The 22428-nt window shown below is 47.6% G+C and overlaps 1 protein-coding gene across 2 annotated transcripts in view; it reads right to left on the minus strand.

Annotated features, from left to right (window-relative positions):
* Positions 1-20027: 20027 nt before the first annotated feature.
* CTCFL (CCCTC-binding factor like) overlaps positions 20028-22428 on the minus strand; it is a 28212-nt gene continuing 25811 nt past the window's right edge. For both annotated transcript variants that reach the window (XM_067708589.1, XM_067708588.1), the window contains one exon: positions 20028-21542. In XM_067708589.1, the coding sequence (XP_067564690.1) occupies positions 21394-21542 (149 nt within the window). In that variant the 3' untranslated portion in view covers positions 20028-21393. The remainder of the gene's footprint in view (positions 21543-22428) is intronic.

A 22428-nucleotide genomic window follows, 5' to 3' on the forward strand; every position in this document is an offset into this window, starting at 1 on the left:
GCGGCCTGGGGACCGGAGTTTACCAATTTGAATTTTCAAACTGAAGACTTCACGTATGTGCTGCCTCTGACAGCCACCTAATTTTTATTATGTAAACTTTCCAGCATGCGGAGAAGGTGAAAGAACGTAGTACAGCAGATCCTGTGGTGTGTGTCGTTTTTTTCTCTGCTCTGGACCATAAGCACCTCAAGGCCACGGGCAGCCCCGGAGGCCCTCGAGCGCAAGGGTTCGTGCACTTCATACAAGGGCCGCATCTCGGGCCCACCCCAGACATGCTGCCTCAGATCCGCACCCAGCGAGCCTCCCGGGGCAGCCCTGGGCACAGTCAGGCTTTGCGGTCAGACACACCAGAGTTCAAATCCTCGTCCTGGCACTTCAATTCGACAGTGAGCGTCAAGTGCTGGGGGTTCTGCTGAGTCCTTTGCAGGCATCATCTCATTAGTCTCCATAATAACCCAGAGGCTTTTTCAGCCAGTGACTTTGTCCCCCAGAAGACACTTGGTGATGTCTGGAGACATTTTGCTTGTCACTGCCGGGAGGGGCTGCTACCGGCATCCCGTGAGTAGAGGCCAGGGATGCTGCAAGGCCCCCCCAGCACAGGACAGCCCCACAGCACAGAATGATGCAGCCCAAACGGCCGTGGTGCCAAGGCTGAGAAACCCTGCCTAGGGAGCCAGTGACTATCGTTCTCTCTGTTTTGCAGAGAAAGAAACTGAGGCTTAAGAAGGGGAGTGTTTCAAAGCCACCACCCAAGTGGTAGGTGGGGGGCCATGACAGCCCCCCAGGAGGGTTGCTGTAGCAACGGGAGAGCTCGTCCAGGCAACTGACTTTTTACAAAGCACCTCCTCTGGGTTAAGTGCTGGAATCACAGTCAGCCTTCGATCAGGGCTGCCGCGGATCAAACCAGACGCTCATAATGTTTGCTGAACACTCAGGAGCTGCATCGTGGCCGTTACCCGTTAGACTCCGAAGAGTCCAGCTCTGACGTCATTCCCGTTTTGTATTTTCATTTGGACACAGGGAGGTCCTTGTGGGGGGTTGCTTGTGCTTCCCACTTCCTGACCCCAAGTTCCAGGTCTTGGTGCAGAGTTGAGCTGCCCTGGGGGGCCCCCAGAGCCCTGGGGTTCATGCTGGGCAGCAGCCCGATGCGGCCCATCTGGGGAGCAGATGTGCTATTTACAAACCTCCGCCCGAGGCCATGAGAGGTGACGGAGGGATCCCACTTCTTGGGGCTCTGGTTCCCAGTAACACGCCTCGTGGGTCCAGCAATATTCAGGACCTACTTCTGCTAAAAAATGATGCCTTGTTTATCCGAAATTCAAATTTAACCGGGCGTCCTGTGTTTTATCTGCACCCCTACTTCCTGGACCACCCCCCTCTCTCCACTTCCCTCCTCTATTATTTTATGTAAACTTTTTATTGAGGTGTAAAATATACAAACAGAAAAGTGGACAAATCTTAACCGACCAGATGTACGGATCTTCACAAAGGGAGCACACGAGGGTAACCAGCAATCACATCTGGAAAGAGGACGTGACCCCAGAAGCTTCCTCGTGGCCCTCTGGTCCCACTGTCCCACCCTGGGGTTACCCCACTGTCCTTATTTGCAGCTCCACACATCACAGACTCTTCCTGTCTTCGAATGATCTAAGCATGGACGCACACAGCGTGTTCTCCTGGTCTGACCTCCTTCTCACGTGGAGATGCAGCCCTGTGGCTGGTGCCTCATCTGTCCTCAGCGACTGGGAATATGCCACCATCAGATACACGACCCTTTGTTTGCCCCTTCCCTGTTGATGGGCATTTGGATTATCTCTAGTTTGGGGCTCTTATAAATAAGAACGTTCTCGCACAATCCTGCCTTAGGCGTCACCTCGCCCTTCACATCCATCCCCAGTTCACGTATCAGCACGTGGTTGATCTGTCTGGCCGTCTCCCCTTTGGCTGGAAGCCCCAAGGGGGCTGGGCTGGCCTCTCACTCTAGCACCCAGCCCCTAGCACATTGGCTGCACATGGTAGGTGCTTAGTATGGACTTGGGGGATGAAAGAACATCTGCTCCCTCTCTCCCCGGGCATCTCGGGTCAGGGCTGTCCTGGGAGCTGCGTCCATCACGAGCTAAGGTGGGGCACAGAACTTGGATTTGCATATGCACTTTGACTGTGGACCCAGACAACTGCCATGCAAATGTTGGGGAAATGGGCCCCTGAGGCTCCGGCAGAAGAGATGGAGGAAGCGGCTTCCCCTGCAGCCTGCCGGCCGATGTCCTATTTTTACCTTCCACGGGCTGCCTGGACTCGGCAGATGTCGCCGGTGGTAACATTCCTGGGCTTCTCGAATGCTTCCAGGCACCCCGAGTACAGCGGCTCAGAGCTGGATGATAAAGGCCGATAAGGATTCCAAGCCCAGCACCGGCCTGGCCCTGGAGCTCCTCAGACCTGTGCTATCAGAGTCCTGTAGAGGAGCCCAGTCCTAGCTATTCTGGGTCCTGGAAAGCCTTGGGGGGACACGCTGCTCTGAGGAGAACCAAGAAGGAACCCAGAGCAGCCGGGACGGGAGACGCAGGCCCACAGGCAAATCCAGCTGCAGACGGCGTTTTCCAGCCAATGCGATTGTTTCTGAACATTGCAAATTAGCTCCTAATATGTGAGAATCGGGAGGAATGTTCACGTGAAGATGCGGCTCCTGCCTTTCTCGAATCACCCATTTTGCACCTTCCTGACCCAGGGGGCATTTGAATTGTGGCCCTGGGGTGACTTGGTCCTGTGGGGGTGGGATTGGGGGTTCAGCTGAACCTCTCACTTTACACGTGAGAACTCTGGCTGCGCAGAGGTTTGCAGCTCAGGTGTGAGGTCCCTTTAGAAATCCTGTCGCCTCCCAGCTGAAAAGTTCTCCCTTCTGTTTAAACACCTCTCCTTGCAAATTAACTCAGTCTCTCAAAGTCTCTCTTTTTCTCTGTTAAAAAATATTAAAAGCAAATTTAAGGGCATTTTTATAAAGGGGAGCACTGTAAAACGCCCCCCAGGCTCAGCTGCCTTTGAATATGCAAATATTCCCTTCCTGTGGCGCCACCAGAGCCTCAAAGCACCAGGATGAATAACAGGTCTGGTCAAAGTGGCTGCCCGATCGGCTGCTGTCACTGTCCTAAGATGCACACATGGGCAGCGGCTGTTTTCCGAGGGGGTCCCCAGCATTGGTGACCATGTCCTGGGTTCTCCGTCTTCTTTCTCCCACTGGCGAGCCTCAGTTTCCCCATCTGTGAAATGGGCATGGCGACCTGCCTCACAGGTGGTTGCGTGGATCCAGGAGATGATGTGGTGGTGGGCTGGGCTCAGCGCTGGGGTAGGCAAGCCCACCCCCCCAGGTGGCATCCTCAGCTTGGCACCCCTCCCGCTCACTGTTCAGGCTGTTTTGACGTTGCCTTGCTCTCCTGCAATTGCAGGGCAGTCCTGCACCCACAGCCTTCCTTCTCTTTTCTTTCCTTCCTTCCTCCGCCTTCTCCCCCTCCTTTCTTCGCTCCTTAGGTGAGGTTCTTGGGAGGCACGTAGAGTGACTTTTTGTGGTAGGCCTGGCTTCAAGGTCAAGTAGCCTTGTCGGGGCCAGGCTGAGTGTAAGGACAAAGAGCTTGGGGGTGGGGATCTCTGGGGGGGGGTGGGGGCTGAAGATCCCTGAACCAGCCCCCCAACATCTGCCAGACTCTGGCCTGGCCTCCCCTCTGGACACGGAGTCTCTTTGCATATGCAAAGGAGCCATGAGCCTCCCCAGGCCAGGGCAGCACCATTCCTGCCACCTGCTCTGGAAGGGGAGGCTGCGGCCACTGAGTCCTTCCAAGGAGCTGAGTTAGGGACCCTCCATTAAGGGGAGGAGGGGAGCCCGTACCCCGTGGGGTGGTGGAGCGAGCCGCTGCTGGCTTTCCCTCCAGCTCTGCTTCCTCTCTCCTCTCTGTCTCTCTGTCTCTGTGTGTGTGTGTGTGTGTGTGTGTGTGTCTCTCTCTCTCCGCTTCCCCTCTGCCTCTCCTCCTCCCTCCCCTCCCCACCTTGTTCTTCACCCTGACCCCTTCTGGGGGGACCTGACAGCCCAGGCTGTTCTTTCCAAAGGATGCCTCCACGTGGAGAAACATCAGGATTTACTCCGGAGAACACGAGATGCAACACGAGTGGAAGCCCTCCGGCCTCCTCTGCTGCCCAGCAAGCGGCTGGAACTCTCTGCGCCCCCTTCCTTCCCCCACAGGCTGTGGGACGGGGGCGGGTGGGGGTTAGGGTTATAGTGATGATGCTAATTAACTTGCAGGAGGTGCCAACCTAGCCTTCAGCAGAGACAAGATGACACCTGGAGAGCCCAAGTTTGAATCCTGGCTTAGAATCCCACTGGCTGAACTTGGCCTAGCTATTCAGCCTTCTTGAGCCTCTTTGTCTGTAAAGTCAGGGTGGTCATTCTACCAACCACAGGGTGCTGTTGTGATGAGGGCATCATGGGTATTGCCACTCCCACCCCAGGGCCTTTGCACATGCTGTTCCCCCTGCCTGGCATCCCTCTCTCACACAACTCACTCCCTCTTTGTTCAAATGTCAAATTCTTGGGCCATCTTTTGAAAAAAACACATGAAATCCATCCTTCCCTCCCTAGCATTCCCTACCCCATCCTTGCTGTATCTTTCTCCACAGTACAGACCACCCTCTGCCCACCAGGCATCGTACTTCTTTCTTTACTTCTTGGACTGTAAGCTCTGCCAAAGGAGAGGGTCTCAGTCTGTTTTCTCCCCAGCACGTAGTGTTCTGCACACACCAGGTGCTCTGTAAATACTTGTGGACACGATCGGCACATTGAATGAATGGCTTGCTTCTTTCTCATCGTGAGTAACGAAAACACACTCTGATCCTGCATCTGAGTTACCAGGACATTCAGATGTCTGCACCCCTCTCAGGCAGCAAAGGAGCAACACGGAGGTCTCCCGTCTCGGGAATGGAAAGCAGAGAGGACCCTGATCACTCAGAAAGCAGCCAGGAGGGGCTCCAGGGGGCGTGAGAATAGAAGAAACGGAGGCTAGTTTGCCAGGCACTGGTCTGAGGAGCCCACCCCAGCCACTGCGAAGGATCGCCTGAGTGCTGGAAGCTTCCGGAAGGGTCTGCTCCACAGCCCTTGACTTCAGATCTCAATCTTTTTTCTCTGAGTCGCTGAGCAGATTCTGAGGTTGCCTGAGATCTGACCCTCAGCGAGCATCTGAGAATGCCTTAGTTCTCGGCCCTCGCCATGGCTGGCGTCCCCGGAGAGCTTCAGCAATACCAAGCTGGGTCCTGCCCCAGAGGGTCTGGTCTAGATGCAGCTGGGACACTAGGATTCCCTAGGGGATTCTACTGCACGGCCACACTTGAGGATCCCCGTGTTAACGGATCTTTGTGAATGGGAATAACGTTAACTATTGTTTATCTAACATCTTCTTCATACTGGGTGTTTTTTGGGCAAATGTCACAAAACTGGGCTCCCTCCAGGGGCCAGGCAGGCCATTGTAGGAAGCGGACTGAGAGGCGATAGGGAGTGGTGGGGACTGTGGTGAACTGGGGAACCATGGCCCGTCCTAAAGGGGCAGCGAAACTCAATGCAGATGGTGGCCAGTGTCCTGGGAAGCAGGCCCAGTGGGCGAGGGCTTCTGATGAGTCAAGAGAAACAGGAACTCTGAATTTTAGTGGGAAATTAGCTCATTTTAAAACACCAGCAATTGGGCTTCCCTGGTGGTGCAGTGGTTGAGAGTCCACCTACCGATGCAGGGGACACGGGTTCGTGCTCCGGTCTGGGAAGATCCCACATGCCGTGGAGAGGCTAGGCCTGGGAGCCATGGCCGCTGAGCCTGCGCGTCCGGAGCCTGTGCTCCGCAACGGGAGAGGCCACAACAGTGAGAGGCCCGCGTAACACAAAAAAATAAAAAAAAAATTAAAAAAAAACCAAAAAAACCCCACGAGCAATTAATTCATATTAAACGTGGGGGGTGTGTGGAGTGAGTAGTCATGTCCATTGGTTGGATGTGGCCAGTTTGAGATCTTGGCTTCATGTCTATTATCGCTTTTCTTCACTGCAGTATCCATGGGGGTTAGACATTATTGCTCTTTTTAGAGAAGAGGCAAGAGATTCCGAGAGGTGGGGTCATTTACTCAGGGTTGCCGTGGTAGGCAGAAAAACGGCCCCCCAAAGATGTCCCCGCCCTAATCCCTATAACCTGTGACGTCCCCTTATGTGGCAGGAAATTAAAGTTGCAGATGGAATTAATGTTGCTAATCAGCTAACTTTAAAAGAGGGAGATTGTCCTAGATTATCCAGGTGGGCCAATGTCATCACAAGGTCATTTAAATGTGGAAGACAGAGGCAGGAGAGTCAGTGTCAGAGTGAGAAAACCAAGACCGGCCTTTCCTGGCTTTGAAGATGGAAGAGGCCATGAGCCAGGGGGTTTGGGCAGCCTCCAGACGCTGGAAGAGGCAAGCAAATGGATTCTCCCCTAGCGCCTCGCGCAGAGTCTCACTGCCCAGGTTGCAATCCTGGCTCCATCTTTGAGCTGTGTGACCTGGGACATGTTTCTTAACTTCTTCTGAGCCTTGCTTTCTGCATTTTCAAAAGGTGAATAATGATGGCATTTCCCCTAAGGGATGGTTGTGAAGATGAGGTGGGATAATCAGTGTACACCCCTTGCACTAGGACTAGCCCATCGCCCATGGGCTTCTGATTACTATTATTACTGTTACGGGACAACGCTTAAAGCTCTGCGCTCACACTCCAGCTGTGGGCTCGGTGGGCACCCTGCATCAGCTGTGGGCTTCATTTGGGCCACGTGTGTGCACGGTGGCCGGGGGTAGAGGGTGGGTGCAGGGAAGTTGAGGGGGGCACTACTGTCTCCCAGGCTTGCATTTCCTGTGAATAAAAGTTCTAAAAACCAGCAACCTCCATCCTCTTTCCGTTGAACTCTCTGCTTTTCACAGTCCACCTGAGATGGCTTCGACCTCAGATTTCCACACCCCCTCAGCGCTGCGGATGCCTATTCACGGCTCTCTCCAAAATTCTAGAGTTGCTTCTAAAGGGCAGGTGCCGTCTAGCATCACCCCACATCACCCTCAAACCCCCTGCAGCCACGTGGGATCGTCCTCAGGCTATAGACGTTATTAACATAATAACAGTAACAGAAAATATTCGCTTGGTGCGAAGCACCAGGTCTGTGCCAAACACATTTCCCTGTATTGTCTCATTTCACGATCTCAAGAGTCCAAGCGGTGGCCTGTCCTACAGATAGGGAAACTGAGGCACAGAGAGGTTTAGTAACCTATCTCTTGGACGAGGAGATGAAGCTCAGGGGCAGTAACTAGTTTGTAATCCCTTACAAATGGGAGGTGGGAGCTGGAATCCTAGGCCAGGCTGGTCTTACTCAGAGCCTACGCTCACTCTTCTGTCATCTGATTAAACAATACTTCCAGATTTTTAATTTCCCCCCAAATACCACCTTCCTCACAGACACCAGGTGAGCACGTTTGGAGGCAGGAGAGCTGAAGAGAAACTCAGCTTCTATTGGCTACTCCAATAGATGTCCTTGCAAAACCATGTGGCTTTGCGAAGAGAAACTTTAGTCATAAAGATAGATGTTTCACCATCTAAGTCAGATCACCCCACGCTGTGAACTGTGCTACTTAGAAATATTGTTCATTATTAGATTGCTGGTGCCGTTTGGTAAGGAATTTAAATCCCCCATCAAGTAAATGAATTGCTATTAGTTTGAAAGAATGGTGTTGGGTTTCCACTTCTTTCTAAATAAAGCCTCAGGAAGACAAAAGGACAGGTGGAAGTTACAGGTTAACTTTTTGTGTGCTTGTAAAATTCAGGATGCATGCAAATGAACACAAACGTGGTAATATGGATATTAACTTAAACTCGCTGCAAGATGGCCACTTTTATTTTTTACTTCTTTTTTTTTTGAATTATAGTCGGTTTATAATATTGTCTTAGTTTCAGGTGAAGTGTGACACTTTTAAACTCATTTATTTGAATCACAAATACTTAAAAAGGGGCTTCCCTGCTGGCGCAGTGGTTGAGAGTCCGCCTGCCGATGCAGGGAACGCGGGTTCGTGCCCCGGTTGGGGAAGATCCCACGTGCCGCGGAGCGGCTGGGCCCGTGAGCCACGGCCGCTGAGCCTGCGCGTCCGGAGCCTGTGCTCCGCAACGGGAGAGGCCACGACAGTGAGAGGCCCGCGTACCGCAAAAAAACCAAAAAGACAAACAAACTTAAAAAGAACTTTTCAACACTGCTTTGGTAAATGGAAAACACCATCACTTGCCAGAAACAGTAATAATTATCATCATTATTATTAGTGACATTTTGAGCATTTCCTCTGTGGCAGGAACCGCCAGAATGCTTTACAAACTGTGTGACACATTCATCCTCACTGATGTAACTCTATGAGGCCGGTACCATTATTCCCATTTTACAGATGAGGAAACTGAGGTTTCCTTCTTTCAGTCTGTTCGAAATAGGGGTCTCTGGTGAGGACATGAAACTGACTTGAATTCATCTTTTGAATGCACCTGAATCACCATGTTCCCCTCTCCTCTTCCCTTATTTCACCCAGCCCCTATTCTTCTTGAAAAGTTTAGAAGCTTGGTCCAGCACCCCGACCCACACCTGAAGCCTAGGCTGGTGAATGCCCTTTCCCCTCTCCCGCACTGCGGCTCTGAAGCACCCACCACATGCACCCTCTCCACTTCCAGACAGAGCTCATGGAGGGCAGAGACAGAATCCCCCCACCCCATCCCCAGCACGCGGCACACAGTAGGTGCTCAGTAAACAGTTGTTGAAGAGATGAATGAGTGAATGAGTGAAGCAAATGCTGGAAGCAAATTCAAAGTCCAACACAGCTGAGGTTCTCCGCCCACAGGCACCTGGACGATCGAGGTGGTCCCTGTCTTTGGTTTTGGTAGTGACCTGTCTATTTTAAGGTGCTGCTACTCTGAACCTCCTTTTCTCATCTGCAAGATGAGGGACAGTAGAAAGGGGGTCACCCTGCATCTCCCTCGGGGAGCTGTTGTAAGGATTAAATGAGTTCATATTTAGATTAGAACAGAGCCCAGCACAGAGCAAATGCTCAAAAGTGTTAATAACAACAACAATATTATGTACTATCGTGATGTACATTATCTAGTTATCTATATATCATAACAATTTATGACAAGCGATCTTGGTTTTCCATTTATTGTAGTTGTGAAGTTTTATTTAAAAATAAATGTATTTGATTTTTAAAAAGTGAGTTGGAAATAAGTAAGTATCTGTGCAGCGGTACCCAGATATGGCCCCAATCCTGAGTTGGTACTGAATGACAGGTTAACATAACCATCGGGGGGGCGGGGAGGTGACTCAGTTGGGCACAGCTTCTAGAATACGTACCCTGGTCACCTGGAGACAGGCACCACTGTGGCCTGGGGCGTGGGTTTCAGAGTAGAGAGGCCGAGGCTCTTTGGAGAAGGCTGAAGATGCTTTGCCAAGGACCTCAGATGTGCTGCCACCCTGGGCGTCCCCATTTTGCCTTCTCTGAATGTGCAGCCTCCACCCCAGGCCCGGGCTGGTATTTTTAGCACACAGGCACCCTGCACAGCCTCATACACTCTGACCAAATTTAGAAATCACAAGAGGTCTTTGCACTTCCACGCCCTTGGTAGGAGTAATGAATGAAAAGCTCCCCTTCCCCCCACCAGTCCAGCTAGAGCCCACCCTAACGTATGCTGGGGTCTGTCTACCGACTGGTGAGACGCCCAAGATTTATCGCACAGTGAGAGAAAGCAAGTTGCAGAATCACATGTGTGTCTGGGTCTACTTCTGCAAAAAACAAAACAACCCCCCGTGTGTATGTGTGTCTGGGACTGCATAGCCCAGAGAGGGGCATGGGGCAGGCTGCTAACAATGGGAATTGGGGGGTAGGGTGGGTTGGGGTGTGGAGTTGGAGGCTGGGGAGATGAGTAACTCTGTCCCTTATATTTATATAAGCAAAGCTTTACGTTTACTATTTACAGTTAGCTGAAGGTTTCTGAGGCTCTGTGTGATGGTCCCTCACTGTTTCTGACAACTGGACATCCACTGCCCATTCCCTAATGCAGGGGTCCCCAACCCCCAGGCCGGTACCGGTCCATGGCCTGTTAGGAAACGGGCCGCACAGCAGGAGGTGAGCGGCGGGCGAACGAAGCTTCATCTGCATTTACAGCCGCTCCCCGTTGCTCGCGTTACCGCCTGTTTTCGTGGAAAAACTGTTTTCCACGAAACTGGTCCCTGGGGCCAAAAAGGTTGGGGACCACAGCCCTAATGCTCTCAGATGTGCCAGGGACACTACTGCTCCCTGCTCTGGTCCACTGGGTGCTGACTCCACCCCCAGTTCCAGGGAGGGGCGTGGCCAAGGCTGGCCAATCAGAGCACTGCATGGCCCTGGTTCTTCAGGGCTAGGTCTCACAGCTAGCAGAGAGGTTACTGCAGACATTGTTAAAAACGGAGAACCCAAGACCCTCTGCTTAAGAGCTACTCTGGAAGCTCTGTCACACCAACGAATTCATTCCCGTTGGCCAAGCTTGTCTGAGGTTCTTCTGAGTCGTGATTGGGTCTCTGCAAGCACATGAGGCAGCACCCTTATGAATCCACATAAGCTGATGGCTGAATTCTCAGGAGTCTCTCATAGCAGTTGTCAAACATGGCCACTATTAAAACTAAATTATATAAACTTAAATGAGTTATATTAAATGAGTTAAATGAGTTATATTAAATGAGTTATATTAAATGAGTTATATTAAAACCAAAGGTAATCAATACTCGGCACTTACCTCTCCCTAATTATTTCACGACACTTTGCTATTATCCATGACCTTGGGGTTATTTATCTCTATTGTCTCTGTACAGTGGAAATGCTGTAGGACAGCGTGTGCCTGTGTGTCTCCCCGCTCCACACACAGCGAGTCACGCTGGTAGCTTGAAACCCGCCAGGGCTGGGAGTATTCACACCATGGAAATTGGCAAACGCTGCAAATATGGCTCCCCCGCCCCAAACTGTGGTTAAACATTTACGGGCATGGCGCTGAAAGGAGGCCTGATAATGCGTGCAGGGCCCCGTCTGCTCTTCAGGGACCCCAAGTAACAGGAAGGAGAGATCGTAGCATCCTCGGGGCAAGAACCACAGTTGATCTCCTTTGGTTTCCCCAGCATCTAGCAAGGACATTCCATTTATGGGTGTCAACTGACTTGAGGAAATCAGGGTCCAAGGTCACCTGGTGGTGGGGTAGGGTCCCGAGCTCAGATCCCCTGCCCCACCTTGGAATCAGCCCTTCTCGTACATTCATCTCTGACACCTGGAAGACCGAGAGGCCCTGCTGGTAGCTGAGCCCAAATGCTCTGCCGCCAGCAATGAAGGAGACTCTGCCCCTCCCAGAGGTCCTAATGTTCAAGGCTTTTGTTCTGAGCACTCATTTCTTAACAACTTGCAACTGTGCAAGATGGTTTTAGCAAGTGATGGGCACGGCATTTAATAACACAAGGTCCCAAGCTGAGGCAGGTATGCCTTTCCAAAATATATGAAGAAAAACTGAAAGGATAAATAGACGAACCCACAATTATGGTTGAAGACCTCAACACTCTTCTCTAAGTTATTGAAAGAACAAACAGACAGAAAATCAGTAAAGATATAAAAGACCTGGATGGCACTATCAACGATGTGACCTAAGTGACATTTTAGAACACGCCACTCAGCAACAGGATACACAGTTTTCTCAGGTGCACATGGAACAGTCACCAAGATAGACCATATTCTGGGCCACCAAACAAACCCTAACAAATTTAAGAGAAATGATAGCATACAAAATTCATGCTCTGACCGTAATGTAATAAATCTAGAGTTCACAAACCAAAAGGTATACGGAAAATTCCCAAATATTTAAAAACTAAATGCACTTCTAAATAACCCATGGGTCAAAGTGGAAATCTCAAGGGAAAGTAGAAAATATTCTGAACTAAAAATAAAAATATAACATATCAAGATTTGTAAAATGCAACTAAAGCAGTGTTGGGAGGGAATTTTATAACATCAAGTGCGTATGTTAGAAAATAAGAAACATCTCAAATGAATTATCCAAACTTCTACCTTAAGAAACTAGAAAAAGAATGGCAAATTTAACCTGAAGGGATGAAATTATAAAGATAAGAGCAGAATCAATGAAATTAAAATCAGGAAAAATGAGGGAGAAAATTAATGAAACAAAAAGCTGGCTACTTGAATCAAGACCAACAAAACTGAAAAACCTCTAGCTGGACTGATCATGACAAAAACAGAGAAGACAGAAATTAGCAGTATTGAGAATGAAAGAGAGAACATTGCTATAGACTCTACAGACATGAGAAGGATAATATAGGAATGTTATGAACAACTTTACATCCTAAAATTTGACAACTTAGGTGAAATGGACAAACGCCTGAAAGACATGGACTACCAAAGCCCACTCAAGAAGGAATAGTTAACCTGAATAATCCCATAGCTATTAAAGACATGGAATCCACAGTTAAAACTTTCTAACAAAGCAAACTACAGACAAGGTGGCTTCACTGGTAAATACTACCATTCAAGGAAGAAATAATCCTAATTCTATACAAACTCTTCTAGAAAACTGAAGAGGAGGGAACACTTCCCAACTCATTTCTTGATGCTAGCAGTACCCTAAAACCAAAGATATTACAAGAAAACGACAGACCAGTATTGCTAGTGGACGTAAATAAAAGAATCTTCGGCAAAATATTATCAAGTCAAATCCAGCAAAATATAAAAAAGAGAATACATCATGACCAAGTGAAGTTCATCCTGGAATGCGAGGCTGTTCAACATTGGAAAATCAGTCCGTGTAATCTATAATATTGGCAGATACATTAAAAAGCATATCATCATCTTAATTAATGTAGAAAAAGCATTTGGCAGAATTCAGTACTCATTCATGATTAATTCTCAGCAAACTGGTCATAGAAAGAAATGTCCTCAGTGCAGTAAAGGGCATCTACAAAACACCTACAGCTAACATCTTACTTAATGGCAAAAGGCTCAGTGTAAATTGAGTTCCCTGTAAATTGGAAACTAGGCAAAGATGTCTACCCTCACTACTCCTATTCAAAATCATACTGGAGGCCCTAGCTAGAGCAATATGGCAAGAAAATGAAAACATAGATTGGAGAGGGGAAAAAATAAAATTGTCTCTATTTGCAGACGGCATGATTGCCTATGTAGAAAATACCAAGGCATCTACAAGCAAATTGGCAGAACTAATAACAAGTGAGTTTAGTAAGGTTGCAGGATACAAGGTCAATATACAAAACTCAACTGTATTTCTCTACGCTAGCAATGAACATTAGGAAACTGAAATTCTAACAACAGTACCATTTACAATAGTACCAAAACAAGAAAAACCTCATGAAAAACTCAGGGTAAGTTCTAACATCTGTGCAAGGTCTGTACAGTGAAGTCTACAAAACAAGGATGAACAAAATCGAAAACCTAAATAAGTGGAGAGATACATTGTGTTCATGGATTGGAAGACTCGATATTGTTAAAATGATAAATTCTTCCCAAACAGATCTGTAAATTCATCCCCTCCAAAATGTACTTTTGTCCAACAACATGTACGAATTTGTACTTCTTTTGTGCAAATCAACAAATGGATTTGTAAATGTATATGGCGAGGCAACAGATCTAGAATAACCAAAACAATTTTGGGAAAGAAGTACAATGTTGGAGGACTCACATTTTCTCATTTCGATGCTTACTATAAAGCCACAGTAATCAAGACAGTGTGGTACTGATGAAAGCCTGGATCAGTGGAACAGAATGGATTCCAGAAATAGATCCCACGTGTGGCCAATTTACTTTCAACGCAGCTGCAAAGGGAATTCAATGGACAAAGGATGGTTTTTTCCACAAATGGTGCTGGAACAATGGGTCATCCATATGTGAAAAAGAAACCTTGATCCACGCCTTGTATCATATACAAAATTTGACTCAAAATGGATCCTTGACTTTCATGCAAAACATAAAATTACGAAACTTCTAGAAGTAAACCTAGAAAAAAGTCTTTGTGACCTTGCGTTATGCAAAGATATCTTAGCTAGGACACAAAAAAATGATTCACCACCAAAAAAAGGATAAGTTAGACATCACCAAAAATTTTTTTAAAAAATCTGCCCTTTGAGAAACACCACTAAGAGAATGAAAAGAGAAAACAGAGAGAAAATACTTGCAAAATATATGTCTGGTAAAGAACTTGTGTCCAGAATCTATAAATAACTCTCAACCCAATTTAAAAAATGGTTAAAAGATTTGACCAGATATTTCATCAGGGAATATATGCAGATGGCAAGTAAGCTCATGGAAAGACTTTCAAACTGACTAGATATCAGTGAAATGCAAACTAAAACCACAATGAGATGTCACTACACACCTACTAGGACAGCTCAAAACAAAACAAGACAACCCCCGACAATACCAAGCGAAGGCGAGGATGTGGGCAACTTGACCACTCATACCTGGCTGGTGGGAATACAGGTGTGTCCACTTTGGGAACTGGTTTGGTAGTTTCTTATCAAGTTAAACAACTTCTGTCTTATGACCTAGAGATCTCCCCTCAAGAGAAATGAAAATATATATTTGCGCAAAACCTGTACACAAATGTTTGTAAGAGCTTTATTCACAATCCGCCCAAAGTGGGAACAACTCAAATGTCCTTGACCTGGCGAACAGACAGGTGGACTGTAGAATAGCCATACAGTGGAATATTGTCCCCCAGTAGAAAGAAATGAACAAATAATCCAGGAAACAGCAAGGCTGAATCTCAAAGTCATTACATTGAATAGAAGAAGCCAGACTCGGGCTTCCCTGGTGGCGCAGTGGTTGAGAGTCCGCCTGCCGATGCAGGGGACGCGGGTTCGTGCCCCGGTCCGGGAAGATCCCACATGCCGCGGAGCGGCTGGGCCCGTGAGCCATGGCCGCTGAGCCTGCGCGTCCGGAGCCTGTGCTCCGCAATGGGAGAGGCCACAACAGTGAGAGGCCTGCGTACCTCAAAAAAAAAAAAAAAAAAAAAGAAGCCAGACTGAAATATATAGTGTATTTGATTGGAAACATATGATTGCATCTACATGACATTCTGGAAGTGACAACTGTAGGGTCATAAAGAAACCAGTGGCTGCCATGGATTGGGAGCCGGGGAGCAACAAGGGAGCACAGTGGGATTTGGGGCCGTGGTTACATGGCCATTCGTTTGTCAAAACTCAGAATTGTACACTTAAAAGGGGGAATTTCACTCTATGTAACTTATACCTCAAAAACTAAAACTATGTAAAAAAATGTATTGTTGGAAAATAGCACTAAGAAGAATTCTAATATCCAATTCACTTAGATAAAAAGTTGTGATTAGTAAATGAATTTCTATTTGGCCAACATTTAAAGGCCCCATATTCCCATGACTGATTTCTGATTCTTCATGAAATTTTTTAAGAACAAAATTTTTAAAAATGTGAGCAAGTATCTACCCGTACACATGCATCCATCCGTCCTGACATTATCCTACCTGTTGCAGTAAATGGTAAGGATAATTTTTAAGAAGATCCAGCTGTTCTTATTCTGAAACGGGTCTGTGTTATCCAAAGTGGACTCTTAGCCTGACACAGGACACATGCAAAGTTTGCAAAGTCAGACAAATGCATTTTCAAACGTTCGTGCTCTACGTGACACATTTACCGGCAGCCTGATAGTAACTGCCGTACCGTTGGCAGGTCCCGGATCTTCCTGCCATCTCCCTCCCCTTGCCATGGGTCACGCGCTGCCACCGTGAAACAGCTGTCCCAGGCCACCTGAGCGTGTGATCTCGGTGCCAAACCACGGAGGAGGCCCCGCAAATTCCAGAACACAGCTCACATGTCGCTTCCAGAGGCTCTGTCTTCTTCCGTTCCCTGTGGGACAAAAACCAGTTGACAGGACACCTGAGAGCTGCTGAGTTGCTCTTTGGGGTAGAACCACCCAGAGCGAAGTGCTTAGGTCCTGGTATTAAAAGCATCTTCACTTTTCCAGACATTGGTGAAAACAGGGAAGAAACCCAGCCTGGAGGGCAGACGATGCCGAGGTGGCGTTGCCACAATACTGCCTGATTCTCCGGTGCCGCTTGGAGCTGCTAATTCCGTGGACTGGGGTGTCCAGTTCACACGCCCCTGGACAGTCCCAATGCCCAGAGAGATTTCTGAAGCTCCATGGTCAAGGGCCTTGGAGGAGCTGGGATTCCACCCCCGCCCCCGTGACGGGAGCAGGTGACGGTCAGGTGTGTGGTGTGGTGGGACACAGAGCCACACTTCAGGAGGGGCCTCACGCTGGCCGAGGCCAGTGGGGGACCAGGTGACCAGTGCAGTGAGAAGTACACGCCCAAGCGACAGGCGACGCTGCTCCGAGCAGGACCCAGGCCCTCTGCAGAGACAGGCTGCCACTGGAGCAGAAGCCCCCCAGAGAACTGGGGTGCTGCCTGCAGACACAGGCTTCAGTCCAGGTGGGGCCGTCCCGCTGTCCGCACTGCCCACCTGCAGCTCCAGCCACGCCATCCATCCCTGAAAACACCCCTCCCCACCCCCTCCAGCAAGGGTGCCAGGCTCCCTCTGTGGCTCGCTGCTCTTCCCACGTCCTGAAACATCACTTCCATTTCGTGCTGGGGCTTCCGAGGGAATTCAGGAATCAGAGGTAACATGGGTTCCCGCATACGGTACTGAATAGCCACAGCTTTGGGATCACATTCTAAAATCCAGGCGCACAAAGTTGAAAAAGAGTGGTCAACAATTGCGGCCGCTTCTAGGGAGACGGTCATGCCGGGTGACGCTTCAGTCTCCAGGGCTTGTCCCAGCAGAAAATGTTCCAGGGATTTCACTGCTAAGTTGGGCACATCCATTAATAAAATTTCAACTTCCTCTAGCTCCTTCGAAAGACTCCTACTTTCAAATATGAGCTTTTTTATTTAGGGAGTTGGCATCAGGCTTGCTAATGACACTCTGTGGCCAGGACAGAAAAAGCCTAGTTGTTCCTATAGTCCATTTAAAATTGAGTTTTGACTCAACTGGGGCAGCTGTACTTAAACCCTTCTACACCAGCAGCAAACCTTGGGCGTGCCTGTGTAGTGAAACTCTTTTTCTGCTTAAGATAAATGATTTAACTGACAACATATTTTTATATTGTTGAAAAATCCTAGGATCCTTTTTTTTTGTGTGTGGTATGCGGGCCTCTCACTGTTGTGTGGCCTCTCTCGTTGCGGAGCACAGGCTCCGGACGCGCAGGCTCAGCGGCCATGGCTCACGGGCCCAGCCGCTCCGCGCCATGTGGGATCTTCCCGGACCGGGGCACGAACCCGCGTCCCCTGCATCGGCAGGCGGACTCTCAACCACTACGCCACCAGGGAAGCCCCCTAGGATCCCTTTTAGAATTATTTTGTCAGCATTCACCGACGATTTCAATGCCATAAGCATGTTACTCTCATTTGTAGGGGGTAAAGCGGTTCTCATGCTTTGCAGTACTAGATGATCTTCTCTCCAGAAATTCATTTAACGTTTTCAAATGGCCATTAAGTGAAAGGGCTACCTCGGAAAAGGTTAAACACAGCTTTTCCAGTCAGGTTACTGACTGATGCTGATTGATTTAAAGTAATTCATCGTCTGACGTGCTGTTTTCTGTTATTACGTTCCTGACACTTATAGTTCAGGTCTTGGGATACAAGTATAATAATTATCTGGGTGAGTCTTTTAATCGGCGACCTTTGGACTCTTCAACCAACTGTCACACTTCATTAACAGGAAATGACATCACGTGCCGGCGGTCGTCTGGCTGCTTCTCTGAGGAATATTCCACCATGAGCACTATTTGTAGTCTTCCTATATGGTCTCCCGTGGCTGGCTCCCAGCCATGGTGGCTCAGTTAAGAGGTATTTTTTCCTTTACTGCATTTTTTTTTTTGTCTCAACAAGCACGGTGAGCATCCCGTATAGTACTTACCTGCAACGGCTCAGAAAAACCAGCACGTATGTCTTTTGACATCCTAAACTGTGCATACTATAAAAGACAATGATTTATGGAAATGAGGCTCCTCATGGCAGCCATGCCTTGGAAATGAGACAGAAGCTACTCAAGTAGCGCCGTAACGAGGCTGCCCCTTAACATCTGTTTTATCTGATACTCAATTAAAAATAAACTGCAATAAAAAAATTGGGGAAATGTAGAAACAGTCGGTTTGATAAGCCAAAGGTCTTAAGGCTGTTCATTGAACATGTTTAAGTATAAATAACACTGCCCACTCAAGACGGATCGTCACACAGGATACATCCCCAGGGGCTGTTCAGTAAGATTATCAACGGTTAGCCAAATGCGTAACTTTATACTGGAAATAATACCTGGAGAATAAGAAATTCCTGCCATTTTCACAAGGCTGTCGAACTTCATAATGTAAGCTGCTTGAGGGCCATCAGGACTTAACGCCCCTTGTGGTCCCAACCCTTTCAGTGACTGATCTCAAACAATAGAGGCAACAGTCATGCCTCAGGTGTGTTTCAAAAGCATCCTTTATATAGTAGAACTGTTGTCAAACCATGTTGTAATTTGAACACCCTTGCCCCCAAAAAGAGGCATTAAATTGTGCAAGAAGTGTCCATTCTAGAATCATTTCCTGCTGGATTCGCAGAACTATGTCGAAGGCGGTGTCTCTCTGGGCATCCTGACCCCGGGGCCACGAGTGTCTTCTCTTCCAGGTCCTGGAAAAGCCCTTTTCTCACTGAGCAACCTCAAGGGCCAGAAACCCTCCTGTTAAAGACACAGCTTTTTACTCACTTTTCTGTGTTGTACGAAAGTGATCAAATGAATCGCCAAGACTGTTATGACTTGGGTTTGTTAACTGTCTCCAAGGTCTGGCGTCCGTCTCCATGTTTGAAAAGAAAGAAACCACTGCCCTCTTGTGGAGACTGGTGTCATTGCTCCTGTCACAGAAGTCAAAGGTATCAGGAATTTCTCCTTTGATCCAGGCGTCAGTGGGAATCTGGGCATATAACGGAGTCAAGGCCGAGCATCTGAACTTAATTCTACCTAACAGCTCATCCAGATGTTATACATGCAAAACACTGAAAATTACCTATGAAAGACTGTTTCTGGGGAGTTTTTGATGGTGTCTACATACCAACTGGGCTTACATTTTCAAACCATGTTTCTTATGTTATCTGTTCTTTTTAAATTAAAAAACTTACATGCTAGTAAAATACATGACATGACGTTTAGCATCTTAACCATTTTCAGCGTACAGTTCAGTAGTGTTAAGTACATTCACTTTGCAACCAATCTCTGGAACCCTTTTCGTCTTCCCAAACTGAAACTCTGTCCTCATTAGACAATAATTCCCCCTCCCCCACCCCTCGGCCCCTGGCAGCCACCATTCTGCTTTCTGTCTCTATGAACTTGACTCCTCTAGGGAGCTCACATAAGTGGAATCATACAGTATTTGTCTTTTTGGGGCTGGCTTATTTCACTTAGCAGAATATCCTCAAGGTTCATCCATGCTGTAGCAGGTGTCAAAATTTCCTTCCTTTTTAATGATATTCCATTGTATGCAGAGACCACATTTTGTTTCTCCATTTATCTATCTATGGACATCTGAGTTACTTCCACCTTTTGGTTATTGTGAATATTGCTTCTATGAACATGGGTGTACAAATATCTCTTCAAGACCCTGCTTTCAATTCTTTTGGGTCTATCCCCATACTGCTGAATCACGTGGTGATTCTATTTTTAATTTTTTGAGGAACCACCATAGTGTTTCCATAGAATCTGCACCATTTTACATGTCTACCAACAATGCACAAGGGTTCCAGTTTCTCCACATCCCCACCAGGCAAAGAAGACGTGTTTTTAGAACCACCATTCACATATAACAAAGAAAGGCAATTTTAAGTCATTTTATTTTATTGAGTTTTGCAAAAACCTCTTTAAACAACAGTCAAAGAATAAGAAACTACTGCAAAAGTTCAAATAGGCCCAATTATAGCATACAACAGACCATGGGGTTAGTCTTATTATGTGATTTCAATTAATTCACTGTCATAAAATGAATATACTGCCTTTCCTGCTGGGAAATTGCTTCCATATGTTCACCTGACATGGGGCTTCTGAACTTGGGGTATTTTCACACCAGATCAGCATTTTAAGAATTTGAATTTAGTCAACTAGATGGGAGAAATTCTTTCACAATGCATACATACATCAAATTGTATATCAAATCATCACAAGATACACGTTACAGTTTTATTTGTCAATTATATCGCAATAAAGCTGAAAAAAAAAAGAATTTGAACTTAGGACCTATCAGTGATTTTAAAATATGGGGTGGAGGGGAGTTCCCAGCAAAAGCAGCTGCTGAGCTAAAAAAAGAAGAAAAATACGACTCAGTATAAAGATAAATACTAGTTAATTCTAAGTACTAAAGAGGCATTTCATGTGCTGCTCGAATGTGGGAAAACCTCTTTGGCGTGGCCAAAAAATACTCATTATAGGTGCTCTAAAAAAGTACCAGTTCTCTGCAAGTACACATTTTCATTATCAGATTTTTCTGTTTCTTCTCACTCGGCCAATTATTTAAAAAATATAAACAAAGGCGTTTTAGCAAAACAGAAGGGTGACAAACTGATATACTAATAAGCTATAACGGAATGTAATGGGGGGACTTCACACCTGCCAAAGAAAATTAAGCGAGCCCTGCTGATCTGCCCCAGTAAAAACAATTGCTCATCCCTTTCCAGTCTAATGTGAGGTTTCTCTTTTTCTACTCAGGTTTTAAAAATACCATTAGGATCCTTTGCATTGAATTTAGAACTAATTAAAAGTATTATGGTAGCTTTAAATTTTATGGATAACTCATTTGTATAAAAAAGGACATAAAATTAGTCTTTTATGTTTAAAACGCGTAATATCAGAAATAGCACGGGTGTGTACAACCCAACCTGTAGCTCCCCAGCTTCGCCTGTCTGGTGAAGCACTAAGTAGTCTACGTCATCATGGAAATGACTATTATCCAAAAATCACTGCTCATTCATTGGGGGTCACCCTGCCAGTATCAAGTGAATGAATTCATAGGTCTGAGGTTTCATCCTCCAATTCAGGATTGGGGCCCTTTACCAAATACCTGCAGTGTTTCTGAAATACCCAACTGAAAATAGGCAAACAATTCTAGGCACTACCACAAGCTCTGGAAAAACTGTGACCATCCGTTGTCATGAATTTAATTGTTTCAAAGACAGTGCTAAACCCTCGTAACGCGCGTTAAGAACGACACGTTGTCACGCCGAACCTGGACTCCCCATCAGTTCTCCATCATGGCCAGGATCACCTCACGGGTCATGTCTTCATCCGGGTCCTCGCCTCCAGCCATGGCTTCTCCGAAGTCGATGGGAACCAGCCCCCCCGGGTACTGCTCTCCGCTCACCAGGGAGGCCTCCTCAGCAGCGGCTTCTTGGGGAAAAGGCACAGCGTTGGCAAATTTAAAATAAAGCAGCCACGAAATCAGAATTGATAAACGCTGCGATTGTATTTTGAAAACAATGGCTGAATTTTTAGCGCAGCATTTTAGAAAACAATACTTCCATTTATAGGACAGTACAAATACCCTGATCTCAACTGTTTAAGGCAGGGCTTCTCAACCCCAGCTCTGCAGACATTTAGGGCCGGAGGGTTCCCTGCTGTGGGAACCTGTCCTGCGCACCGTTAGGCGGTTAGCAGCCTCCCTGGCCTTGACCCGCGGGGTGCCAGAAGCACCCTCCCCCAGCTGTGGCAGCCAGAAATGCCACCAGACACAGGCACCTGTGCCCCGGGGGGCAAAACCACCCCCCGCTGAGAACTGCGGCTTGAGGTGAATGCAGATCCTGTGAGTTACTGGCCGGACGGCTTACACAAGTCTTGTCCCGGTGCCCACAGAATGACACTGATGACATGAAAAAGGCCAGCTGCTCTCGGGACACCTGTCCCATCAGCTAATCAACATACCCCGAGTCACCTCTGGGCCAAGCGTCCTGCTAGGTACACACCATGAGCCACACTCAGATCCGTGACCATCCCTGCCCTCCTTCCAGCAGCTTCTAAACAGTCAGCCCAACTTTGGGAGTCTCAAAACAGAGGCTCACATCCACATCCAACCCCCTACCCATTTTCCAAATTCCTCCCCGAGGAGACCCGTGGAAAGTCACTGACGAGGCACCGGGAATGAGAGACAGAGGGCCCCGCGCAGAAGAAGGCTGTTATCGCATGTGACTTCAAACTTGTTGCAACATAGTTTTGCTTACGGTTCCTTGAAGCATTTGGGAGGGGGGAGGGGGGAGAGGAATAAGACTCAGGCCTTGTG

The sequence above is a fragment of the Pseudorca crassidens genome, chromosome 15, assembly GCF_039906515.1.
Source record: "Pseudorca crassidens isolate mPseCra1 chromosome 15, mPseCra1.hap1, whole genome shotgun sequence".
NCBI classification, from domain to species: Eukaryota; Metazoa; Chordata; class Mammalia; order Artiodactyla; family Delphinidae; genus Pseudorca; species Pseudorca crassidens.